The sequence below is a fragment of the Physeter macrocephalus genome, unplaced genomic scaffold (genome assembly GCF_002837175.3).
Source record: "Physeter macrocephalus isolate SW-GA unplaced genomic scaffold, ASM283717v5 random_156, whole genome shotgun sequence".
In the NCBI taxonomy this organism is placed as follows: Eukaryota; Metazoa; Chordata; class Mammalia; order Artiodactyla; family Physeteridae; genus Physeter; species Physeter macrocephalus.
Genome location: NW_021145464.1, coordinates 4,195 through 31,486, shown reverse-complemented (window position 1 = coordinate 31,486; position 27,292 = coordinate 4,195). Strand labels below are relative to the sequence as shown.

Below are 27,292 nucleotides of genomic sequence, written 5' to 3'. Positions count from 1 at the left end.
CCACCTGCCTGTCTTTCCTTCTAGACTAGGTTGTGAGATGCCAAGACTGTAGCACCGGATGCAGGGCCCAGCAGCCAGTTGCTGGGTAACCCAGGGGTTGCAGGAAGGCTTACTTGCCCTGGAGGCCTTGTTCCCATCTCAGCTGTGGGGACTGAGGGTAGAGGTGGTTAACCTCAGAAACAGAATGTGAGCACATCACTCCTTTCCTCAGAACTCTCCAGAAGGTCCCACAGCACGCTGAGGAAAACCCAAACGCTCAGACTCACAGCCCATTATCCCTCCCACCTACCTTCTACTCACACACCTTGCTGCACCCCAGAGCCCGGCCCTCTCTGTTTCCTCCATGGGGAATGCTCTTGCTCAGACAACCCCTCACCTCTTCCTTTGCTTGAGTGCCTGCCCACCCTGTTTAAAACTTTTCTTCCATAGTCCTTGCTACCACCTGACAAACTCTCACATCTTATTTGTTTATTGTCTGTCTCTCTCCTCTACCTAATCAACTCCTAGAGGGCAGGGATTTTACCTGCTTTGCCTAGCGCTGTATACCCAGCGACTAGCACCGGCCTGGAACACGGAAGGAGCTTAGGAACTATGTGTTGACTGAATGGTTGAATAAATGAATGAATGAAGTGATAGTGGGGTATTGTGGGGCCCTGGGCTTGCCCACGACCCCAAAAGTACTAGGGAGGGTGCGTCGGGACCGGTGCTTCCCGGGCGTGGGGGGCGGGGGGTGGAGTCGGGTCGGCCACGCCCCCAGAAAGGCGGAACCAGAGGCGCAAGGGCCGGCGCAGCCCGGAAGATTGAGGGAAGGGCATCCACGCCGCCGGAAGTTGTCGAGCGATTCTTGGCGTCTGGACCGTGGCAGGAGAGCCAGGGAGCTGACATGGAGCGGCCGGAGCCGGATGCGGTCTCTGACGACGCCATGGACTCGTTCCTGGAAAAGTTCCAGAGCCAGCCCTACCGCGGCGGGTTCCACGAGGACCAGTGGGAGGAGGTGAGCGGGCCCGGCGTCTCCGCAAGTGTGTGTGTGTGTGTGTGTGGGGGGGGGGGGGGTGGTGGGCGTCGTCGGAACTCCTGGGGCCTCCAGGGCGCGGAGGCGCCTCCCTCACCTCCGAGCCCTGCCGCTGCCAGCGGAAAGGTAGTTTCTACTTGAGTGTTAAAAATCAGTCCCGAAGTTTTGAGGGTCTTAAGCTGCCAGTACATTTAGGTGTCCAGGTTTTGGAGTCAGAAACCTGTGACTCCACCACTTACTGGCTGTAATACTGGGTCAGTTATTTCACCTATCTGAGCCCGTCCCCTCATTTGTAAAATTCCTCTAACTGTAACACCAATCTCGTGGGATTGTGGCGAAGCTGAAGTGAGAGGGTGGGTAAAGTGCCAGGAACATACGAGCGCTCAACTGATGGTGATGACTACCACTCTTATAAGAATGTGAGAACTGAAAGATCTTTAGGGAATATTCTACACTCTGTTTTACAGATGGGAAACTGGGGCCTGGATAGGGAGAGAGAAAGGCAATCATGAATATCTGCAAATTATGATGAGTAAGAAAGCTTTGATGTAGAGACATGGAATTGGATGTACTCAGTGGAAAATCCTATTTATGTAGTTCATTCTTCTCTTAACAACCCCAGGAATTTGAAAAGATCCCCCTATTTATGAAGAAAGCACCATCAGAAATTGATCCTCAGGAGAATCCTGACTTGGCTTGCCTCCAGTCAATTATTTTTGATGAAGAACGATCTCCAGAAGGTATCTTCAATGACTCTAACGTTTGTTTTGCTCCTCCATTGAATTGAGATAAAGTGTGAGTCAGGAAGCTTCTGATGGATAACAAGAAGTAGTTAGCCCGAGCTAACTTGTCACTATTTATTCCAAATATATTTCTTTGGATACTTACTAAATGCTAGGCATTGGGGATACAGGAAAGAATGAGACTGCCCTCAAAGGTTACATTCCAGTGGATAGCCAAACTGCCCTAAAGAATCAGGACAAACCTGTGTGATAAGTGCCAACGTGTAACTATAGGTACTGTTGGAATACTATAGGTGGGGGAGGTAGGAGTGGGCTTTCACTGGGTGGGAAATTTGAACTGAATTGTAACAATTTTGTAGGCTTTTGCTAAGTTGAGGAGGGTAATTTGCATTCCAGGGACTCAAACAACATGTGCAAAAACAGAAGTGTAATTTCCCCTCCGTTTCTTCTGTACTTAAAAGAAAAGTCCTCTCTCTCAGACTTCCCTGGTGGCATAGTGGTTAAGAATCCGCCTGCCAGTGCAGGGGACGTGGGTTTGAGCCCTGATTGGGGAAGATCCCACATGCCGCGGAGCAACTAAGCCCGTGTGCCACAACTACTGAGCCTGCGCTCTAGAGCCCGCGAACCACAACTACTGAGCCCATGTGCCACAAGTACTGAAGCCTGCACGCCTAGAGCCCGTGATCCGCAACAAGAGAAGCCACCGCAGTGAGAAGCCTGCGCACCGCAATGAAGAGTAGCCTCTGCTCACTGCAACTAGAGAAAGCCCGCGTGCAGCAACGAACACCCAACGCAGCCAAAAACAAACAAACAAATAAATAAATAAATAAATAAGCAAAATAATATTTGAAAAAAAGAGTCCTCTCTTCAAGAGCTAGGATAAGTATACTTTTTTCCTTTATGCTTTTTTTTTGTAAACACTTAATAATCTACCTTGTAAGATATTTGGAATTGATTGTAGTTAAGTATGTGTGACTTTATTTCTCCATGGTGATACCCAGTTTTATAGCATTCATTTTTGAGTTTTCTTTCCCTATTGGTTTCTTGTTTTTGTTTGTCATATATTACATTATTGCATGATTTAGAATTATTTTTAGTGAGCCCTTTAAAAAATAGGAAATAGTGATCATTTTTTCTCTTTTTTGCAGAACAGGCCAGGACCTTTAAAGACGAGGGCAATGATTACTTTAAAGAAAAAGACTATAAGAAAGCTGTGATTTCGTACACTGAAGGATTAAAGAAGAAATGTGCAGACCCTGATTTGAATGCTGTTCTTTATTCCAACCGGGCAGCAGCACAGTACTATCTGGGTAATTTATTCCATTATTTAGTACTTTCTAAAAAATTAACTTATGATAAAAACAACTGTATGATGGCTAGTGGAGAGTTTGAGAGTGTCAGAGGAAGAGGAGCTGCTTATCCCAGAAGCCTAGGATAGCTTACTCTAACTGAACTCTGCTTTTCTAGATAGACTTGGTGAAAAGGGAAACAGGTAGGTTGTATAATTCTTACTGTCTGAACCAAATGAGTAACATCAAATACCTTAATACATGAGTTGGTATGATCTGGAATTTTTGAGCCCAAATGCTTCTACTCTCTCTCTCAAAAAAAAAAAAAAAAGTTTTTTTTCTGGCCTCAAGGATGCTAGAAGGGTTAAGGCAATAGAGTTCTTTGTGTGAGAGAAACTATTAATGCAAGGGAGAATTTCTCAAAGAGTATTCTGTAGGACCTTTGAAGTAAAACATTCTTTGGACAAGTAAATTTGGACAGTGCTGCTTCTTCATGGGAGATTCGCAGTGCACATTAGTATGTTAATGCTGAGAAAACCTACAGCAAAGAACCTTACCCTGTGATTCTCAGATTTTATAAGCCCTCTTTTCAAGTAACACTTATTAACATGCAGGACTGTTCTGCAGACCTGACTTTGGGAAACACTGATTAATTATTTGGATGGCATTATTGTTGGTGACTATAGTCTTGGTCGTATTAGACCCAGGTTTCTTATCACAGAGTTTTAGAGAGGACCTGGGAATGACCTCAGCCTTTTCTGAGGGGCTGGTAGACAATAAGCCTTGCAGTCTAGCTGGGATAAGTCTGTTGGGACTCGTCACCATTGGAGCAGAGTTTCTTTCTAATCATAGGCCGCTCCAGCTGTTTTCTCCTTTAGAACTTTAGAGATTATTTGAGCCAACCAGCTGCCTCATTTTACATAGACCCAGAGAGCGACCCCTTTGGTTAGTGCCAGAACCTTGACTAGAAACCCACTCTTCTAACTTCTGGAGGAATACATTTTCTTTATTCAGCAAACTGATTCTTGTTCCGTGCTAGGCACTGGCATCATAGAAGTGAGTTAAGACCTGACCTTTCCCTAAAGGAGTTTAATTCATTTACCTATTCAGTCAGTAAATAGAAAGCATTTACTGTGTGCTAGGCACTGCACTGTGAATAAGAGCTACATAGTTCCTTTCCTTGGGGAACTAAAGAATGTCATGTATAGGGCTAATAAGACCAAAAACACCTTGAAAGAAAAAAACCACATGTAATGTGATAACCAGAGGAGCAAATGTGTAATACTCAGAGACATTCCTTAAATGATGTCACTGGTATGGCTTACAGAGCACTTTCAAATTTTTTTTTATCCCTCTTGACCTCATAGCAGCTATGTAAGATAAATGAGGTTTACAGCTTTATCCCTAGTTAGCAGAGTAAGAAACTGTAGTAAAATGTAGTAATAAATGTAGTAAGATGAATTGTTGAAGGGTACACAGTGCTAGCGTTAGGATGTGGAATCAAGTTTGATTCAGAATACACTAAATGGAAGACCCCTTTACCCACGCTTCCGGAGGTACCTGGTGCTGTTGATTCTTTAGTCCTGAGTACTTTGTAGGTTCTACAGTATAGCTTGGTAGCTTTGAGTTTTCTCTCTGCTGGCTTAGAAGTCAGTTTTCTCAAGCCTAATTAGGCATTTAGCCTGTGTCTCTTTGTTCTCCAGCTTTAAAATGTGTTCTGTTGTTCTCATTCTTGTTGTCTCTGTGCATTTATGGCTTTTTTGTGGCAGAGGGGAAGTGGTAGGGGTTGAACTGCATGTGTTCAGTCTACTGCCTTTAACCAGAAGTTTTTGGATTTCTCTTATATGTATTTTTTCCATAGTTAGGATCATGCTGTTCTTCCAATTTTGTATTCAGTTCTTTTCACTTAATTTTATAACATAAACAATTTCACCTGTCATTAAATTATTTGTGAATATTATTTTAATAGCTATGTAAAGTTGCATCATATGGACATACCAGGGTTTACACTATTTGCTTTACTATTCTGCAGTTGTTGAGTATATAGCTGCTTTTAGGTATTTTTAAGTAATGCAAAAATGAACAAAGTTAGTGATAAAGTTTTTCCAATAATTCTGGTTATTCTTTAGGATTTGGCAAACTGTGACTCACAGGCCACATCTGGATCCCTGACCTCTTGTGAGCTAAAAGTGTTTTTTACATTTTTAAAGGATTGTAAAACAAAGAAGAATGTATAACAGACCACATGTAGCCTGTAAAGTCTGAAATATTTACTATATGGCCCTTTAGAGAAAAATTTTGCTGACCCCCAGGCTAGAGTTTTAGAAGTGAAATTAATAGGTAAATACTGTTAAGTAATACTTACAGTATAAACTAGAAAGTGAACGTCTATCTCATGCCTCCTAGTTTGGATAACCAGTGTGTATGATTGCACACCTTTTTTAAGTGCACTTACAAATATATATGTGTGTGTACCTGTGTCTGTATATTTAGATTGGTTTGTTTTATAAAGATGGGCTTCTATACACATTGACCCACCACTTAAAATAATATAGCACAGACATCCTATCATGCTTTCACGTGCAGAACTGTCTTACTCTTTTTAATAGCTGTATAGTATTTAGTAGGATGGATTTACCATAATTTATTTTATCATTACTAAATTGAGGATATTTAGGTTATCTCCAGCTTTTCATAATTAAAAGTAATGCAGTGGTTAACATGCTTTTACATTTATCCTTGTACATTTTTGCAAGCATTTTGTTTTGTTTTGTTTTGCAAGCATTTTTTTTTTTAACATCTTTATTGTTTTGCAAGCATTTTTAAGGATCAGTTCTTAGAAGAGTATTGTTGGGTCAAAGTGTATGTACAAAGTGCATGCCAGTTTGCTCTCTCATTTACTCTTAGAGTGTCCTTTTTCCATATCTTCACCAATATTGGATATTATCTGTTTTTAGATTTTACCAATTTCATGTTAATTTTAATTTCTCTAATCATTAGTGATGTTGAGTATCTCTCCATATGCTTACTAGCCATTTATAGTTGTTCAGTGGGTTGCCTGATGCTGTATAAACATTTCTAAGGTGCTTGAGGAGCACAACTATATTTTTTTCTATGGGGTTGGCCAAAAAGTTCGTTCAGGTTTGTCTGTAACATGTTACGGAAAAACCCGAAGAAACCTTTTGGCCAACCCAATATAAACAGTTGCTCTGATTTTTATCTCTCCAAGATTGTCCAAGAGTGTTTTTGTTTCTACACACAAAATTTTGGAAGTAATCTGATCTCAAAACGTGTTTTCTCTTTTACTAAATGGTGTTTTGTTAGGCAATTTTCGTTCTGCTCTCAATGATGTGACAGCTGCCAGAAAGCTAAAACCCTGCCACCTGAAAGCAATAGTAAGAGGTAAGTCTTGTAGAGCTGCAGTATGATTGTCATCACGGAAAAGCTGGCATGCACTGCACCAGAAGTATTTTAAGCTTTGATATGAAGGTGCCAAGATACTAATGAAGTCACCTTATTTTTGGCATCTTGATATTAAGTCCTTGTCAACAGCAGCATATGCCATTTTTAAAAGAATTCCCCAGAGAATAATCCAACCCTCTTTAAGAATTTGTAGAGAAATTGAAACTCATTTTAAATTAATAAAGATAAAATTAATTAAAATAAAGCAGTTCTAAAAGCCACATTCTAATTTTTTTTTCCAAATTAGCTGATTGAAAGGCAAGATCTTCAAATGCCATGTTAATGTTAATTAAAAGATAAGTTATGGGACTTTTGCTGCTAACTGTAATGCTGAGATGTTCCCAGATTATTTTTTCTCTTGTAGTCTGACCTTTGTGTGTAATAATAGTGCTTTTATTACTTTTATACTTCACCTTTTCTTTGAGAATCTCAAAGGTGATTTGTAAACTTTAATTTATTCATTACATATTAATCTCTGTATCCTCATGACCAACTTAAAATGCTTTATCAAAGTTATTGCTTAAGTAATCATGGTTAGGGGGTTTAAGTAGATCTAGGTCCTTCAGCTGTAGGGAAAGGAGGTACTAAACAAAGATGGGCAAGTAAATTGAGTATAGTCCTGTGGAATTTGCCACAGGCTGGAAGTCTGTACTTTGAATTGTCACTTTTACCTTACCATGTGACCCTAGCGAGACACCCACTCTGAGTATCAGTATGCCCATCTCTGGAAGATGAGGTTGAATTCTATTGACATTTAAGCCCTTACAGTTCTGATATTTTTAAATTCTGTGGAAAGCCCAAAGAGGCTAACTGGAGAAAAAACATGATTAAAGGAGAGGCAGCTTAAACTGGTAGCCATCAAGAACAATTTTAGGAGAGACCTAATGTCTTTGGTCTTGCCATTGCTTTTGTGAATGACTGAGACAAATTCTGCTTTCTCTCTCCATTTAAAGAAAGTCATCTGAGCTGAACTTTATTCTTCTCATTTATAGATGAGGGACCTGAAGCTCAGGGATGCTCAGTCCTTTGTCTAATGTTTAGTTGGTAAATGACAGCCAGATTTCCAGTCCAGATCTGTCTGATTCCAAAGACTGTGTTCTTTGCCACTAAGCTGTAGCCTTCCCTACTTTAAGAGTCCTTGATACCAGAAAGGCTTACAGGAGTTTTGAGCTGAATGGGCCCTAGAAATCTTTCTGATCTAAGATACAAGACATAGTCTTCCTTGTCTGGGGAATGTACTACAAGGGTCTTTATCACCCATTTTCCCTTCAGAGTACTGGCTGGTAGCTGGTTAAGGTTGGGGGTCCCGTTCAAGGATGGCTCTTCCCATGCCTGTTGTCCACAGATACTAAGGGTGCTGGGTTCTACAGGTGCCTTATGCCATCTGGAACTGAAAAACTATGTCGAGGCTGTGAACTGGTGCGATGAGGGGCTGCAGATAGATGCCACAGAGAAGAAGCTTCTGGAAATGAGGGCTAAAGCAGACAAGTTGAAGGTTGGTGGCAAAATCAGCCAGTTGGCATTTGTTAATTAGCATTAATTAATTTATTAGCATTTCCCAGATTGTATCTTGGGTCATTGTAAACTTTTTCTTCTTTAAAACAAAACCCAGGGAATTCCCTGGCGGTCCAGTGGTTAGGACTCGGCGCCGAGGGCCCCGGTTCAATCCCTGGTCAGGAACTAAGATCCCACAAGCCATGTGTGGGATCAGCCAAAACAACAACAGCCAGCCAAACAACAACAACAACAAACAAAACCCCAAATCATTCCCTACCCTTGGCACTCTGGAGGATACAGATAAGTAAACAAGCAAGTAAATAAATAATTATAACATGATAGAGGCAAGGAAGAATACATAGTACTTGATAAATTTATGACTATTATGATTTGAATAAATAGATTAGTGCCGTAGTCTAGTCTGCACACTGAGTATAGCTGTTGAAAGAGAGGGGAGGAAAGGATAGTTAAACATTTAAGCAAAATCTTAAGCTTTTATAATACTGTGTAACTCCCAGCATTAAGACACCTATAACTTGCTCATGAAATGCTACATTTCTGGCATATAACAGCAACAGTGATGATAAAATTAACTCTGTAGTCTGTAATAACAGACTGCCAACACTACCAAAAAAAAAATCCAACATTTAGATAGCACTTACTGTATGTATGTTCCAAGTGCTATTTAAAAATTTTTACTTATATGAATCCATCTGAACCACACACAGTCCTATAAGAGAGGCACTATTCTAATTCACCTTCCACTAGTGAGGTAGCTAAAGCAGGGAGATCAGGAAGTTGCCCAAGTCACACAACTGGTGAAGCTGGGCTTCAAAGTCAGGCTGTTTGGCTCCAGAGTCCACATTCTTAGTCCTGTGCATTATTGCCTCACAAGTCTGTTCAGTACAAATCCAGACTTGAGTTCTCTTGATTCCTGGTCTAGGTTCACTTCTTATACTATGGAATGGGAATTTTCAGTGCCAAGGGAGCCTAGAGCTGGCCCTGAACAGGGATAAGTTTTAGTCAGAGGTCATTTTGGTCATATCTACAAAAGTAGATATGTGTGGACCCACATGGCTCAATAACAGAATTCTGAGCCTAGGCAACTAGGTGTGGGCCAGAATTTCTAAAAGTGGTATACACAGGAGAGAAGATCTAGAGGGCTACTGTGGAAGGCCATCGCCGAGCTTATCTGCAGAAAAACCCTTGTTCGACCTAAATGAAAGCTTTTAGGTCCTGCAGCATAATTAAAGGGACATTTCAGGGCCCAAAAGCCTGACATTAGGTATAGGTGACATTGCTTGCAGAGTATCAGGATTATACCCTTTTATCTGTGTATAAATTGATTCTGGATTCCCATGTGCTTGGTATATGTGAGCAGTAGACCCATATGGTTATGTTAAGATCAGACAAAATAGACTTCAAGGCAATGACTGTTACCAGAGATAAAGCAAGGCATTTTTTTTTAATGATGAAAGGGTCAGTTTATCAAGCATATTTAACAGTTCTAAATGTGTATGTACCTAATAATAGAACTTCAAAATGTATGAAGCAAAAATTGAGAACTCAAAGAAGGAAGAGACAAATGTATAAATAGGTAGAAATGTCAACATCCCTCTCTCAGAGTAACTGATAGACCTAAGTAGATAAATCAGTAAAGAGAAGTGATGTCAGCAAAAATAGCCAACTAAAGACCTGGAAAAATTTTCTCCATAAAGTCAATGGAAAATGGACAAAAATGCTCAATCAACTTTTTCATAACTCTGAAATGAACAGAAGGCTTGCAGCAATCTGGGTAGTGTTTGTTCAAGAAAAATGGCTGAACCTCTGTAAGAACAGCAAGCTTTGTGGCATTTTTAACTTGCCCTATCCCCATCTCCCTCCCTCCCTAGTTTCATAGTAGCCTTGAAAGCCAACAGCCCACAATCATGGTGAAAATGAGCAGCCTGGCAGCCACCAGAGGAGGCAGAACAGGATTAGAGCTCCTTCAAGGCCCCATTCCCAGAGGATTGTCATTATTTGACCATCTAGAAGATCCCACTTACAAGTTGTTTTTATTTGACACATCGCTATCCCAGTAGGAAAAGCTTTTTCACAGAGTATTGGTGTAGGAGGCATTTGTTAAAAACAATTTGAGGCAGTTATTTAAGATTGCATCTGCCTGAGGCAGTGGAAAGCCCCTGAGGCAAATAATAGGCTTACCAGAAAACTTAAAAGGAAAAGCTGGGGAATGGGATTCTGTAGGGGCTTTGAAAAGCTCCAGCATATTCCTGGGAATCTCGAAGGTCACATACGTGCTCCTGCTATGCATGTGCTCAGGAAAGATCTAAGAATGTCCTAAGCTCTAACCTCTGGCTGATTTGGAAGCTTTGTGCCAGCAGGAAATGAAGGCTAAGGCTGAATTGTTAACTGCTAGGGTGATTGTTGAAGCCTTGTCCAAACATGCCTGCAGAGCCCCTTGGCAAAGACTGGGAGACTTTTTGGCTTCAGGAGTTTAGGGAAATCTGTCCAGTCATTATCTCACCACTAAGCTAACTGGAGACTTTAGTAGTCACATATAACAGAGAATACAGGCTTTACAGAATTAGTTCAGAAAAGTCACTAAACAAATAATAGCGACAGCAACAACAAACACTGGGGAGGGGAGAGAGAGAATATGATTTCCAGAGTTGCCACATTATATTATTTTAAATGTCCAGTTTTGAACAAAAAATTACAAGACATGCAAAGAATCAAAGTGTGGTCCATATCCAGGAAAAGAAATCAACAGAAACTGTCCCTGAGGAAGCCCAGACATGAGACTTAAAAGGTAAAAAACTTTCAACCAGCTATTTAAAATATGTTCTAAGAACTGTTGCCTGAAAAAAGATGCACAACCTAGAAGTTGAGAATTAAGTTTTATTCAGCAGACTTACTGAGGACTTAAGCCTGGGATACAGCCTCTCAGATAGCTCTGAAGGACTGTTCTGAACAGGTAGGGGAGAAGCAAAGATATAGGAAAAACAAAAAAAACGCATGTGGTTGAACATCAAGACTACTGCTAATTAAAGAAACAGACATTTCAAGTTAATGAATTTAGTGCTTTTCTATATGGGAAGATGGGCTTATTGAAATTATTCCTTTGATATGCATGTTAACTATAGGACCAGTATTCTATTTTTTTCCATGCTGAGCATCCTTTAGGATGCACCATCAGGGTGGCTGCAGTGGCTGATGGCTTGATGGCCACAAAATTCTTTGTTTACTGAAATGGCAGGTTACATTCTTTGTCCACAGTGCCTCCTCTTGATCATAAATTTGACCAATGTTTGGGAGGCATTTCATGACCAATTTTTTCCCACTGCACTAGGAAGGCTCATTCCTAGATCAGGCAAAGAGTCTGTTGGTAGGCTACTCAATGTGCTAATTTTGGATCAGGTCCTGTTGATAATCTTAAATTCTCTGGATCGCCTGTCTTACTAGTCTGTTATCCAGGAAATGTTTTCCCTTGTTGCTTCTTCCCATATCTAGGGTTGCACTATTACAATTATTCTGTGTAGAGTTGTATATATGATCAACTGCCTTAAGATGTTTAACCATCATTAATTTTGTTGGAGGCCTGGTTACACATTGGGTAATGCAAGAGACAACAATCTTATAAAACAGACAGGATATAAGTAATATAGCTAGTAAATTAATAAAGTTGTAGTGCAGCAAAGAGAGGCACAAGGTATAAATAATTTGAAAACAACAAGAGAGAGCAAGTTAAAATAATGGTTAGTATAGCTAGTTGTAATATTGTCACAGTAAGCCATCAGGTCCACAGGGGAGCCAACTGGAGAAGCCAAATGCAGGAGGGATCAGGTAGAGAGAAAAAAATTAATGTTTCATCTTTGTTTACAAAGGTATACTTTCTCAATTTGTTGTAGGTCATGGTTGCCGTAAGAGGAAAGCTTTTCTGGAAAGCCAAGATTAAAAGCCGGTATATTTCAGAAAAAGTCATAAAATTATAAATCATATTTATCAGTTCATTCAGTCCCATGTAATTAAGTCCTTGATCTAGATGGAAGCATTGAGTTTTCCATTAGAGTTTTGTAATTTCTTTTTTTTTTTAAATGTATTTATTTTATTTTATTTATTTTTGGCTGCATTGGGTCTTCATTGCTGCGCACAGGCTTTCTCTAGCTGCGGTGAGCAGGGGCTACTCTTCGCTGTGGTGCGTGGGCTACTCTTCCCTGTGGTGCGCAGGCTTCTCATTGTGGTGGCTTCTCTTGTTGTGGAGCATGGGCTTTAGGTGCATGGTCTTCAGTAGTTGTGGCTCACGGGCTCTAGAGCACAGGCTCAGTAGCTGTGGAGCACGGGCTTAGTTGCTCCACAGCATGTGGGATCTTCCCAGACTAGGGCTCGGACCCGTGTCCCCTGCGTTGGCAGGCAGATTCTTAACCACTGCGCCACTAGGGAAGCCCCTTTTGTAATTTCTTACCCATTTCAGTGGTATGATCTAAAAGTTATCAGAAATTAATATTTTTCAAAGTTCTTCTTGTGAATCTTCTTGAAGATTTTCATTTTATAAAAGCATCAGAGTAAAACAGTGATTGTATGTAAATGACAAAAGACAAAATGGCATGGTTAAAGATCTGATTACAATATGATTGACAAGAAACTTGGTTATTTCTGTGACATACAACATTTTAAGATAGTAATTAGAATTATGACTGATAACATACCAGGACAATCAGATTTTTAGGAATTCCATATAAAATTTGGAATATCTGTATTAACATTTACCCACACAGCATAATCTAAGAAGGTTTATCTCCAATCACTTGACAATGTTTTTCAAGTAATTTAACATACCAAATAAACCTAATTAGTTTAATATTCCTCTGAGATGCCTCAGGGTTCCTTTGAAGCTTCCCAGAGTTAGCTGGAGGTCAAAAGAACTTCAGGTAGAATTTGATATTTGGAAAGTGTGTCAAGAATATCAAAAAGGTTTCAAAAGGTTTGACTTGGTCAAATAGGATCATAGGTCATTGTGAAACAATACTTACTCACTTAACCAAAGTGACAAAAGATTTCAAAATCAGGGACTTCCCTGGTGGTGCAGTGGTTAAGAATCCGCCTGCCAATGTACGGGACACGGGTTTGATCCTTGGTCCAGGAAGATCCCACATACCGTGGAGCAACTAAGCCCATGCGCCACAACTACTGAGCCTACAAGCCACAACTACTGAGCCTGAGTGCCACAACTACTGAAGCCTGTGTGCCCTAGAGCCCACACGCCACAACTACTGAAGCCCGCGTGCTCTAGGGCCCACGTGCCGCAACTGCTGAGCCCATGTGCTGCAACTAATGAAGCCTGTGCACCTAGAGCCCGTGCTCCACAACAAGAGAAGCCACCACAATGAGAAGCCCGCGCACCGCAACCAAGAGTAGCCCCGCTCACCGCAACTAGAGAAAGTCTGCATGCAGCAACGAAGACCCAATGCAGACAAAAATTTTAAAAAAAAAGATTTCAAAAGCAAATACACATCACCTAAAGGCAAAGAAACCCATATAATCTGTTATCAAAAACAGTATTCCACGAAAATTTTTTTCTCTTAATAGAGAGAGGAACCAAATCTAGTCCTGCACCAACCTACTTTTAATAACAAAATCCATTTACCTCATTAATTTAATCCCAGCCTGACCATGTGCAAAACTCCTTTCTCAGGGCTTCCTTTCTACAAACCTTCCACAACATTCTGTATCCATATTAGTTTGTTCCTTATTTTTCCATCTAGAAACAACCAGCTCTAGGGCAAAATCACTTGTTGCCCTTAAAATGTATTTCCATTCCTCATACCTTCTTTTGCTGAAAACACACATCGTACTTTAGTTGCATACTGAGACATTTCCCTTATTGTTTTTAGTGGCTTTAATTACATATTACAGTTTTTTTTTTTTTTTTTTTTTTTTTTTCACGGTACGCGGGCCTCTCACTGTTGTGGCCTCTCCCGTTGCGGAGCACAGGCTCCTGACGCGCAGGCTCAGCGGCCATGGCTCACGGGCCCAGCCGCTCCGCAGCATGTGGGGCACGAACCCGTGTCCCCTGTATTGGCAGTCAGACTCTCAACCACTGCGCCACCAGGGAAGCCCCCGAGATGTCTGTTTTTATTTAACAGTAATCTTTTGATGTTCCGACTACCTGGTTTTATGTAGAAACTATATATCCTGGCTCCTCCCTTACCTCTTCAGAGCAGTTCCTAGAGCTGTCTGCCTCCCAGGCTTAAGTCCTCAGCAAGGACTTAAGAGGCTGCCTCCCAGGCTTAAGTCCTCAGCAAGTCCTCCAGATAAAACATAATTCTCAACTTTTAGGTTGTGCATTTTTTTCAGTCAACAATACCAAGTTAATTTTTCTTGCTGATAAACTCTGCAACAGAAATAACATGAACTTAGTTAACCTAGGTACAATAAAAGTGAGGTATGTCTATATTGATCAAACCAACAAGCTTAAGCTAGCTCTATTACCAGATACAATTTAATATTGAATATTTCCTAGGTCATGTGAACCTGAAACTCATTCTGGCCAGTTTCCATTATATTTAGAAAAATTCTGGCCAGTTTCTGGCCAGTTTCCATTATATTTAGAAAAATTTAATTTGTAAGTGCTTACTTTTAAGTCAATTAAATGGAGCTCTTTTATAAACTTAATTTTGATAATATTTTCCAGAGGTAGAGACATCTTGTATATATAATGTACACACAGACATACAAACAGATAAAATTAGAGATCTCATAGTTTTAACATGTAGTTATGAATCAGGTATTATAAACGTATTAGTTTAAAAATAGCAGTTGGAATAAGTTAAATTTATTTGCTCAGATGACTAAGGCTTATACTGTGTGTGGAAAAGACTTAAGGTTTGTATTTGTCCTTGATAAATCCCTTAAGGAGGGAGGCTATAAGTTAGATTTTGAGTGAGGGAGCCTTTCCAGCAGTTTGAGTTTAAAAGAGCCTTTTTGTCGCCTTTGGTTTCAGGTTTTACCTGATTGAGCTAACTAGGCTCAGTCTCAGGTGTTTGTGGGCTGTATTTACATTTCTGATTTGTAGAGGTTTGCAGCACCAAGACAGTTGCTTTAAATTCTCTAAAGAACTGGTCTGCTGCCTAAATGATATTAAAAGATTGATTTGCCCAACTATATTTTCTTTAATTTGCATTTTTATATCAGTGAGAAAATTTCCATCTATCTGAAAATTAAGAGTTCTATGTTCTAGAACTTTAGGGTTCAATTTATCATGCCTTCAGAAGTTTGCACAAGGCATTCAACCAAGGCTCTCTTTCTGAGTGTATAGGGTAAACCCAGAGCAAAAATCTCTATTATTATTTTTATTGGCCCCTGAATATTAACTCCCAGCTTTTATTTCATATAGTGTGGGCTCAGGTAACCTTGTTGGTTTCTTTTAGTATGTTTAATTAATATTGTCTGAGGGGCAGATTTATATATGCTGTCTTATAATAGCAGGCAGGGGAAGCATTCCCCAGTGAGACATAATGCCTATCCTACAATATAATTAGGTAAAAGGGATATAACCATCTTATATAAAGCCCATTTAAATATACCAATTTATATAAACTTTCATCTCTATTCTGTCAACTTAAAAAAAATTAATTTAATTATTTTTGGCTGCGTTGGGTCTTTGTTGCTGTGCGCGGGTTTTCTCTAGTTGCAGCGAGCAGGGACTACTCTTCATTGTGGTGCTCTGGCTTCTCATTGCGGTGTCTTCTCCAATTGCAGAGCACGGGCTCTAGGCATGTGGGCTTCAGTAGTTGTGGCTCTCGGGCACAGGCTCAGTAGTTGTGGTGCACGGGCTTAGTTGCTCCACGGCATGTGGGATCTTCCTGGACCAGGGCTCGAACCTTTGTCCCCTGCATTGGCAGGCAGATTCTTAAGCACTGTGCCACCAGGGAAGCCCTATTCTGTCATCTTTTATACCTTTAACTAGTTTCCATCAGGATCTGATCGACAAGCCTTGGTCTTAACAACAGTCCTAGAAGCTTTCTTTTCTTTTTATCCCTCAACCATTTAATCTATTTTTGTATAAAAGGCTCTGGGGTCCCCAGTGAGAGATTGAGCCAAGGCACTCAGGCCTTTTTGTCAATCTTTTAACTTGATTAATTGGCCTAACTGTTGCCCCAAGTAATTGTTGGTCAGGTGTCTCAGTGTAGTTTTTTCTAGCCTTTTAAATATATATATATATATATATATATATATACATACATATATATATACATACATATACATACATACATACACACACACACAACACATAGTTTTTAAACTGGGGTAAATAGAACAGACTTGTTTCGGGCCCTTTAATGTTGGGGACCAATAGAGGGTCCCTTTGGCCCATCCAACCTTAGGTAGTGTTGTATCAGAACCTTTTTAATCCTATTAATGTTCATTTTATTTATCCCATTTCTTAATAACCGTCTAAAGATTTCTTTATCCATTTGGGATGAGACCCTTTAAAATTTCCACCGTGTTGGGAAGAAGTCTCTAGACTTTCAGTTTTTTTCTTCCCTGTTAATCAACCTAATTAACATTAATTATCCTAATGTTTTTACTGGCATCTGTAAGACCCATTGAGGGGAAGCAGAGACCACAAATAAGGCTTCCCAAACTGTTTTTTTTTTTGTTTGTTTGTTTTAAACTAAGGAGTTCTGGGAATTCCCTGGCAATCCAGTGGTTAGGACTCCACGCTTTCACTGCCTAAGGCGCGGGTGCGAAGTAAGATCCTGCAAGCCATGAGGCCAAAATTAAATAAATTAATTAAATAAACAAACAAGGAGTTCTTAGGTTAACCATTTTACATATATATATTTTCCACCTTCTAATTTGGCTTTATCATAGGTACCAATAAAATAGCTGTTTATAATGAGAGCTCTCTAAAAGATATACCAATTTAGAATTTTCTCCAATTTAAAAGATCCATTGTCTGGCCATTAACTAGATATATCCTAATAGTGACTCAAACCAATAAGATGCAAGAGGCGTCCCCACAGGAGAGTGCGAAGGATGCTGCCTATACAAGATCTAGAAAGCGTACTCCCAAAAATAGCGTAAGAAAGTAAAGGCCTTTGTTGTATAGGCTGATGCAACTAAGATTCAGATGACAAAAGCCCTTGCGAATTGGCACAGTCAGACAGAAGACTGCTGAGAATCCCAGTCTGTTTGATTGGTCGTGAAATGTACACCATATGTGTATCTTCCAGATGGCAGAGAACAGGCTCTTAAAACACACACACACACACACACACACACACACACACACACACACACACACACACACACACACACACACACACACCCCCACATTGAAGAAGATCAGGTAGAACGTTTTCATCTCACAGGCACAGGGAGAGAAATGCAAGTCCCTCTAGAACGGCTTTTGTTTCTTTAAGGTCAGAATTCTGCAAAGATGTTTTATCAAGCTGTCTTTCTCTAACTTAACTGCGAACACAATAAAAGAACTTCATCTTGGCCATTTTCAGGGTGAGATTTCCTTTAATTACCAATTAAGTAAGTACAAGTTTTGTATGTACATAAACCTGGCTGGGGTGTTAGTTGGAGGCTGGCTTTCTGATGCCCCTCATTTAGAAAAGATATTAGGCCAGCCTCTCACCCAATCACATAGTCCAGATCACTCAGTATCTCTTTACTGAGCAACTCGCAGTGTCTTCCAACCAGGATGTACTTTTTCCTGTTATCTTTCAACTGGGCTCCCCCAGTATCTTTCAGCTGGGGAGCCAGATACTGGTTATATACAACCGAATAAAACTCACAACCAATAATTGGGAGATCTGAGAACCAAGAGAGACTCACCCAAATTTGTTTGGACTCTGAGGCAGATGGACACAAGAGGCCTCTGCTGGTACCAAGACTCCGGCTTCTTGTAGAGGTCAGGTGAAGCAGAGAAGTCTGCCCTGAGTCCCTTTGTGGTCACCAAAACTGTCAACTGAAAAAAAAAAGCACAATCTAGAAGTTGAGAATTATGTTTTATTCAGCAGAGTTACTGAGGACTTAAGCCTGGGATACAGACTCTCATATAGCTCTGAGGGACTGTTCCACATGTAGTGGAACATCAAAAGATTACTGTTAATTAAAGAAACACACATTTCAGGTTAAAGAATTTAGCACTTTTCTATGTATGGGAAGATGTAAGAGTCTGGGCTCATTGAAATTATTCCTTTGATATGCACCATAAATATCTAGGGCCAGGATTCTCTTTTTTTTCCATCCTGGATTCCCTCAGGGTGCACTCTCAGGGGTGGCGATAGTGGCTGATGGCTTTATGACTACAACATCTTTTGTTTACTGAAATGGCAGTTGACATACTTTGTCCACAAAACGAAAGGAAACAATGTCTAAAGAACTTCAAAAAATACATGGGAACACTCACTCACCAAATAGGGAATATCATTAAAGAAAAATTAACAACTGAAATGAGAAATTCACTAAGGGGTTCAAGAATAGAACTTTGAAGATAGGTCAATTGTGATTACTCAGTCTGAGGAATAGAAAGAAAAAAGAACCAAGAAAGATGAAGAGAGACTTATGGGATGCCATCAAGCATATCATCATAGGCATAATGAGAGTCCCAGGATAGAGAAAGGGGCAAAAGAATATTTGAAGAAGTAACAGCCGACAACTTCCCAGATTTGATGGAAAATAGTAAGCTACTCTCCCAAGAAGCTTAACAAACACCAAGTAGGATATACTTAAAGAAATCTATATCCAGACACATCATAATCAAACTGTTAAAAGTCAAAGACAAGAGAATCTTAAAAGCCCAAAAGAGAAGTGACTCTTCATATATAAGAGATCCTCAATAAAATTAATAGCTGATTTCTCATCAGAAACCATGTTAGCCAAAGGGCAGTAGGATGACATGAAAAGTGCTGAAAGAAAAAGACTCAACCAAGAATTCTATATCCAGCAAACTTATCCTTCAAAAATGATGGAGGGGGGCTTCCCCGTTGGCACAGTGGTTAGGAGTCTGCCTGCCAACGCAGGGGACACGGGTTCGAGCCCTGGTCTTGGAGGATCCCACATTGCCGCAGAGCAACTAAGCCTGTGAGCCACAACTACTGAGCCTGCGTGTCTGGAGCCTGTGCTCCGCAACGGGAGAGGCCGTGACAGTGAGAGGCCCGTGCACCGCAATGGAAGAGTGGCCCCCACTCGCCGCAACTGGAGAAAGCCCTCGCACAGAAACAAAGACCCAACACAGCCAAAAATAAATAAATAGATTTATTTTTTAAAGAAATGATGGAGAGGAAGAAGTAAAACTCTATTTGTAAATGATATGAGCTTATATATAGAAAATCCTAAAGAATCCACTAAACTATTGGAACTAGTAAATTAGTTCACCAAGCTGGTAGGATATGTCAGAATACACCGATCAGCTGTATTCTATACACTTTTAATGAACATTCCAAATGTGGAATTAAGAAAATTCCATTTACAATAGCATCAAAAAGAATAAAACATTTAGGAATAAATTTAACAAAAGTAGCATAAAATTTATACTTTGAAAATACAAAATATTGTTGAAAGAAATTAAACCTAAATAAATGGGAAGACATCCCATATTCATGGATCAGATCTTTTTTTAAAAAAAAATTTTATTTTATTTTTGGCTACGTTAGGTCTTAGTTGCAGCATGCAGGATCTTTGTTGGGATCGTCAATGCGGCATGCGGGATCCTCTGCTGTGGTGCATGGGCTCCTTGTGGTACATGGGCTTCTCTCTAGTTGTGGCGTGTGGGCTCTCTAGGTGTGGCTCAGTAGTTGCAGCACGCGGGCTTAGTTGCCCCACGGCATGTGGGAACTTAGTTCTCCAACCAGGGATCAAACCCACATCCCCTGCATTGGAAGGCGGATTCTTAACCACTGGACCACCAGGGAAGTCCCTCATGGATCAGATCTTAATATTGTTAAGATGACAGTACTCCCTAAATTAGTGTACAAATTCAGTGTAATCTTCCTCAAAATTTCAATTAGTTTATTTGAAGAATATTGACAAGCTAGCTGATTGTAATATTCACATGGAAATTCAAGGGACCCAGAATAGCCAAAACAATCCTGAAAAACAAAAATAAAGTTAGAGAACTCAAAATTCCCAATTTCAAATCTTACTATAAAGCTATAGTAATAAAGACATTGTGGTACTGGTGTAAAGATAGACATATAGATCAATATAATAGAATTGAGAGCTCAGAAATAAACCCTCACATTTATATATAGATGATTTGCAACAAGGGTACCTAGACCATTTAATGGGGAAGGAATAGTCTTTTCAACAAATGATTCTGGGACAACTGGATATCCACGTGCAAAAGAATGAACTTGGACCCTACCTCCTATATATATATATATATATATATATATATATATATATATATACACACACACACACACATTACCTCGAAATGGTTCAAAGAACTAAAACTATAAAATTCTCAGAGGAAAACATCAGCATAAATCTTCATGACCTTGGGTTAGGCAATGGTTTCTTAGATATGACACAAAACGCATAAGCAACAAAAGGAAAAATAGGTAAACTGGATTTCATCAAAGGTTAAAAACTTTTGTTCTTCAAAAGACACCATTGAGAAAGTGAAAAGGCCACCCACGGAATGGGAGATAATATTTGTATCATATATCTGTAAGAGACTTTTATCTAGAATATATAATGGACTCTTAACATGTCAATAATTAAGAAGACAACCCAATTATTTAATTGGGCAAAGGATCTGACTAGATGTCACTAAATATAATACAAAAATGGCTGACAAACACATGAAAGATGTTCAACATCATTAGTCATTAAGGAAATGTAAATCAAAACCACAGTGAGATACTATTTCATACCCACTAGTATGGCTCTAATTTCTTTTTTATAGGAAGATAACAAATGATGAAGATGTGGTGAAATTGAAACCCTCATAAGTTGCTGGTGGGAATGTAAAATGGTACAGCCACTATGGAAAACAGTTTGACAGTTCCTAAAAAAATTAAGCATAGAATTACCATATGACCCAGCACTTCCACTCCTAGGTATATACCCAAAAGAATTGAAAACAAATATTCAAACAAATACTTGTACATGAATGTACATAGCAACAATATTCATAATGGCCAAAACATAGAAACAATCTAAATGTCTATCATGGTAGAAAAAAAGGGATGAAGTACTGTAAAAAGGAATGAAGTACTGATACATGCTACAGTGTAGACGAACCTCAAAAATACCATGCTGAGGGAAAGAAGGCAGATACAAAAGAACACATATTGTATGATTCCATGTATATGAAACATCCAAAATACATAAATCTGTAGAGAGAGAAAGCACATTAGTGGTTGCCAGGGTTTGGGGGAAGGGGAAAATGTTGAGTGACTGCTTAACGGGCTTGAGATTTCTTTTTAGGGTGTTGAAAAGTCTTGGAACTAGAGAGAGGTGATGGTTGCACAATAAAGTGAATGTACTAAATGCCACTGAATTGAATACTTCAAAATGGTTAATTTTATGTCATGTGAATTTCACCTCAATTAAAAAAAAATTTTTTTAATATATACTAACCATGAAATAAAAAATTATTGATAAATTGGACTTGGTCAAAACTGAAAATTTTCTATTCTATAAAAGACATCAATAAGAAGATTAAAAGGCAAACCATGGAATGGGAGAAAATATTTATATTACATACAGTTGATCCTTGAACCACAGGGGTTTGAATTGCCCACGTCCACTTATATGCAGATATTTTTCAATAGTAAATACCACAGAACTACGTGTGTGGTTCATGGTTGGTTGAACCTGAGGATGTGGAGAAAGAGAGGATACAGAGGGCCGACTATGAGTTATACATGGATTAACCCCAGTGTTGTTCAAGGGTCAACTGTATATCTAACAAAGGATTTGTATCCAGAATACGTAAAGAAATCTATTTAATATGAAAATTCTTTTTAATTTTGCAAAAGAAACAGACACTTCTCAAAAGATTTACAGTAGCACATAAAAATATACATAGTATCATTAGTCATGTGGGGGGAGAATGCAACTTAAACATCAGTGCGATCCCAGTTCACAAGACTGACAATACCTAATATTGGCAGAGATGTGAAGGAGCTGGAACTCTCATAAATTGTCAGTGGGATATAAAGCACTTTGGAAATCAGTTTGTCAGTTTTATATACCTATCCTGTGACTCAGCAATTTTACTCCTAGGTATTTAGCTAAGAGAAATGAAAACATGTTCATAACAAGACTTGTATAAGAATGTTGGTAGCCAATTTTATTCATAATAATCCAGAAACAGCCCTTGTGTCCATCAACAGGAGAACAGATAAGCAAAGTGTGGTATATTCAAACAATGGAATATGAGTTGGTAATGAAAAGAAACAGACCTATCAGTGATGGGATGGGAGGGTGATGGACTGCAAAGAGGTATGAGGGAACTTTCTAGAATGTTCTCTATCTTGATTGGAGTGTTGGGTACTCAGGGTATACATTTGTCAAAACTCATCTAACTATACACTTAAATTCTCAACAGAGTTGACTTTTTTTACGAATATAAAGGGGCAGCAAACTTCATAGTTCAGGACTCCTCTGACCTAGGGGTTATGTGGGCTTTATGCGGGCTGCAAGGCCCCATACTTCAGGTGAGACAGCAGGGAAATCACATCCTCCTACTTGCATCTGCAAGTCAGAGGAAAAACAACATGGGACAGAATACAAGTCATCCTTAATCATCCATCTTAATCATTCTCTAATGTGGACCAGACACTGTGGTCCGGTGTAGCTCAACTGTGAAGGCAGAATTGGACATAGTTCTAGTGGTATCCATGGGTTTGATTACTCTTGGTAGTATAATCAAACTTCCTAACAGCAGAAAGGATTTTTGCAGCTCTTGGCAGACTGGATTGGAGAAGGATAGCCAAGAATTATCAGCTGTTGTCTCCTGAACGGGTAGACTTTGTTCATAGGAAAAAGAAGATCTGTGTTAGCCCTTGTGGGGCTCTTGTGGGGAGGATAAGGGATGGTTGGTGCTATATTTTAGAGCAGGGCTCAGCAAACTGACCCACAGGCCAAATGCAGCCTTTGTTCTGTTTTTGTACATTCTATGAACCAAGAATGTTTTTCATATTTTTAGAAGGTTATAAACAACAAACAAAGCAACAGACAAAGCCAGGTAATGTTCGACAGAGACCATACATGGTCTGTAAAGCCTAAAATATTTACTGTCTGGCCGTTTACAGAAAAAGTTGGCCCCTACTAATCACAATCCTGAGGGTAGGTAGGAGTACAATCACCTGGCTTTGGGTAGATTAGCAGGAAAAGGAAATCTAAATTATATTTCTGCCAGATGAAGTAGACTGGTGGTATTTTTCTCTCATGGGCTGTAATTGTGCAAAAGGCAGAGCCTCTGATAAGTTCTTGGCCTGGATTTTTCCAGTGTGTTTTCCTAAACCCCAGCCATAACAGAGAAGTTTAAATGCCCCATTGGCCCTGATGTCAGTCTCTCTACCAAGAATGCCCCCTCTCTTTCATCTGGTTTCTGTCTAAACCCACCTCCTCGATGGGGCAGAATCAGTCACTCCCTTCTCTGTGTTTCATAGCACTCAGTTCATACTGCCAGGTTCACACGTAGACCTTTTTACATGTCTGTCCCCCTCAGTGGACTATGAGCTCCTTGGGTAGATTTTAACATTTTTGCTGCCACTGGTCCTGGCATCCAGATATGTGCTGCTTAAATGTTTGTTGAACTGAATCCAGCCACTGGTATCCCTTGATATACAGGAGCCTGGGTTGAATAGAGACCAGAGATAGCTATTTAGGATCAGGCTGGGGTAACAAGCAGAGGCAAGTTCTCTAGAGCTGATGCATCTGAATTTCATTTTCAGCGAACTGAACAGAGGGATATAAGGAAAGCAAAGTTGAAAGAAAAGAAGGAGCAGAATCAGAATGAGGCTTTACTCCAGGCCATCATGGTGAGTTCTCAAACTTTCGGCCCTTCTGGTCTTGTGAAATCCACTAATCTTGAAGCCTATTGGGAAGCTTTCTGGGAATGCTTTACCTGAATGAGTTGTACATTGTCTTTCTGCTTTTGGTGAAGCAGTGTGACAAGTCAGACCTTCTGAGTTCAGTCAGCTCTCTCGCATGCATGTGTTGGTTTCAGGTAACATATACTGAATTTAGTAGCTTTCGGTTAAGCATTATCTAATCTTCACAGTAGCCTTGTGGGGTAGGTCTTCTTGCTCCTCTTTTTGCTAGATGAGCACATAGTCTCAGGGACATGAAGAAACCTCACAGAGCTAATATGTGTCAGAGCCAGGTCCTTGCTCTCAGCCCCTGTGTTATACTGCATCCTGAGAAAGTGAATTTTTAGGATGTAGCTCTTCTAACTATAACAACAACACAAAATTCTATCTCCCCTTCCCTCTCTTTACTGCATTTTAAATGAATGTAGTCTGATCCAGATCTTGCTTTCACAAGTCACTTTGAGCCTTGGCTACTCAGGGGAGGTAATACTGGCTATGAGATTGTGGGGTAGGTTCTTGGTTTCATTCTTTGCCGAGTTAAATTATGTGCCTATTTAAATTACTTGTTGACTTTGAGAACGTCACAGTTCTAAGATGCACTCCACTAGTCCCTCCGCACAACAAGGAATCTGTGAACACATTAACAGATTAAACAGAAGGGAATACTCCGAGGGATTTGGTCATTTTCTAAAATGTCGAATATTGGAATGCCCAGACATTTGCATACAGACCTTGTTTTGGTTCTCTCCTTTAACTGTGCATCTCAAACTTCAGTGTACTTAAGAATTAATCTCAAGAGTAATATACACAAAGCCGTATATACTACATTTTAGTGGTTTAAAGCAGGGGTCAGCAAGCTGCAGCCAGTGGCTTACAGCCCCTGCCTGTTTGTGTATGTCTTACCAATGGTTGTTTTCACACTACAGTGGCAGAGTTGAGTAATATCAACAGAGACCATTTGGCCCGCAAAACCTAAAATCTTTCTTATCCGACCCTTTAAGGGAAAGTTTGCCAACCCCTGATTTAGCAGATACCATCAAGGTAATTTTGATTATATGTCATTTTCCTCTTGTGTGCTAGCCTTAGGAGCCTCCACACAACTTACATAAGAGGTGACTCTACTATTCAGACCTTTGATTTATCCTTATTTCTATGAGACAATCGAGATTAAGTCAATATGTGCATTATTTTTATTATCCCATGTCCTAGCTAAATGGAAACGTTTGCCATGTTCGTACATGCCACTCTCTGCATCTTTTCTGTACCTTTGCACATGCTGTTCCCTGGCTGTTACTTGGGGTAGAATGTCCTTCCCACTCCCCTGCCCCCCAACTTTTCTGCTTTTCAAAGTCATTGTTCAAGGCCTAGCATCCTCCAGTCCCCTCCAGCCTCCAGGCTGAATTAATTATTCACGGTCTACAGTTCCACAGCTTTACTTCTTACCTTATGCTGTACTTATTACCATGTCTAGCTCATGTCTGTGACAGAGTCTAGCATGTGGTAGATGCCCAGTAAAGGTGAGTTAAACAAGTCTCAGGGATAATGAAGACGAATCATGTGTAGAGTTGGCTCTCAGGGAGCTCGCAGTGTTATGGTTTCCTTGTTTTAGTGAAATGAGTTTGCATCCTTCCACACATAAGGTGTGTGTTTTCTTTTTTTAACCCAGGCTAGGAACATCAGGCTAGTGTCTGAAGCTGCTGAAGAGGATGAAGATTTAGCCTCAGAAGGTCTTGGTGAGCTCATCCTGAACGGGCTCACTTCTGAGAACCTCTACGGAGCCAGGCTGAGTGTAGATGATGGGGGAAGACTGAGCTGGCCTGTGCTCTTTCTGTACCCAGAGTATGCCCAGTCAGACTTCATCTCTGCTTTTCACGAGGACTCCAGGTACTTCCTGCCCCAGGAGCCCTCTGCTATGCTTGCATGCTCTTCCCTGCTGTCTCCGCATGATGGACAGGTGGATTTTTGGTTGAGGGGGAAAGAGAATAGTTTTAGAGGGTTTTACACAGTCTGGTTGGTATAACCTCTCTATTCCATAGCTGATTTCTCCTTTTACTAAGTAGCTTTGCAGTGACAGACCACAGTACAGAGTTTGTCAAGCACTGGTACTTGTCTCGTGAGAGATGAAATCATTGGAGGTAGTACCTGCATAGAACTGAAGGATATATTTATTAGAAAACATATAACTGGTGATTTTAACATGTGATTTCATAGGGTTAATGCTTAGAATGTGGCTGAATATAAGAATGTTGTTAATCCTGAGTCAGTTTAAAGAGAATTACTATGTCATAATAGGACAAGTGATACACACATTTTAGGCACTGCTGTCAAAATGGATTAAGCCTGCATTTCATGATTTATACATTCTTGATATCTCTGTGAATTGGTGTCCAGGGCATGGGATATAGGAAAACAGATTATGAGTTATTGATACCCAGAAAGTACATGTTATATCTCCTTAGGTTTATTGATCATCTAATGGTGATGTTTGGTGAAACGCCCTCTTGGGATTTAGAGCAGAAATACTGCCCTGATAATTTAGAGGTAAGAGAAGTTTTATTTTGTTCCTCTATGGGAATTGGGGTGGGGAGGAACAGGGAGTGCAGTGAGGTTTCACTGCCTTTTTAAAAAAAATTGTGGTAAAATATAAAAAACATAAAATTTACCATTTTAACCATTTTAAGTGCACAGTTCAGTAGTGTTAAGTACATTCACATTGTTGTACAACCATCACCACCATCTGTCTCCGTTTTCATCATCCTAAACTGAAACTCCATGCCCATTAATCAATAACTCCCTATTTTCCCTTCCCCTCAGCCCATAGCATCTACCCTGCTACTTTCTGTCTCTGAATTTATCTCTCATATAAGTGGAATCATACAGTATTTGTCCTTTTGTATCTGGCTTATTTCACTTGGTGTAATGTCTTTAAGATTCATCATGTTGTAGCATGGGTCAGAATCTTATTCTTTTTTAAGGCTGAATAACATTCCATTGTTGCAACTTAAAAAAAAATAATCACAACTTTACAGAACAAAGAATTTATCTTCTAACTATTTGAGAGTAAGATGCCACCTGATGCCCCATCACTCCTGAATACTTAAGTGTCTATTTCCTGCGAAAAGGACATTTTCTTTCATGATTCCAGTCAATCATCAAAATCAGGAAATTATCTTTAATACACTCTTACCAGCTAATCCTCAGACTCCATCAGTTTTCACAAATTTT

The 27,292-nt window shown here is 39.9% G+C and overlaps 1 protein-coding gene across 2 annotated transcripts; it reads left to right on the top strand.

Annotated features, from left to right (window-relative positions):
* The first annotated feature begins 828 nt into the window (after positions 1 to 828).
* TTC4 (tetratricopeptide repeat domain 4) lies at positions 829 to 26,842 on the top strand. Of its 2 annotated transcripts, XM_028484493.2 has the most exons (8): positions 829 to 994; positions 1,635 to 1,752; positions 2,904 to 3,065; positions 6,369 to 6,446; positions 7,877 to 8,001; positions 23,930 to 24,016; positions 25,734 to 25,951; positions 26,527 to 26,842. In XM_028484493.2, the coding sequence occupies exons 1-8, from the start codon at positions 884 to 886 to the stop codon at positions 26,690 to 26,692; spliced, it is 1,065 nt and encodes a 354-aa protein (XP_028340294.1). In that variant the 5' UTR covers positions 829 to 883; the 3' UTR covers positions 26,693 to 26,842. The 2 variants fall into 2 exon arrangements, with proteins under 2 accessions (XP_028340294.1, XP_028340295.1); XM_028484494.2 differs by lacking the exons at positions 25,734 to 25,951; positions 26,527 to 26,842 and adding an exon at positions 11,912 to 11,964 and having other exon boundaries at positions 23,930 to 23,983.
* Positions 26,843 to 27,292: the final 450 nt, after the last annotated feature.

Excerpts from the sequence above, each read along its gene's own strand:
- TTC4 (XM_028484493.2), top strand. The coding sequence starts at position 884 with ATGGAGCGGCCGGAGCCGGATGCGGTCTCTGACGACGCCATGGACTCG. Across the intron at positions 995-1,634 it reads ACGAGGACCAGTGGGAGGAG|GAATTTGAAAAGATCCCCCT; the intron begins GTGAGCGGGCCC and ends TAACAACCCCAG. Across the intron at positions 25,952-26,526 it reads GCTTTTCACGAGGACTCCAG|GTTTATTGATCATCTAATGG; the intron begins GTACTTCCTGCC and ends ATATCTCCTTAG.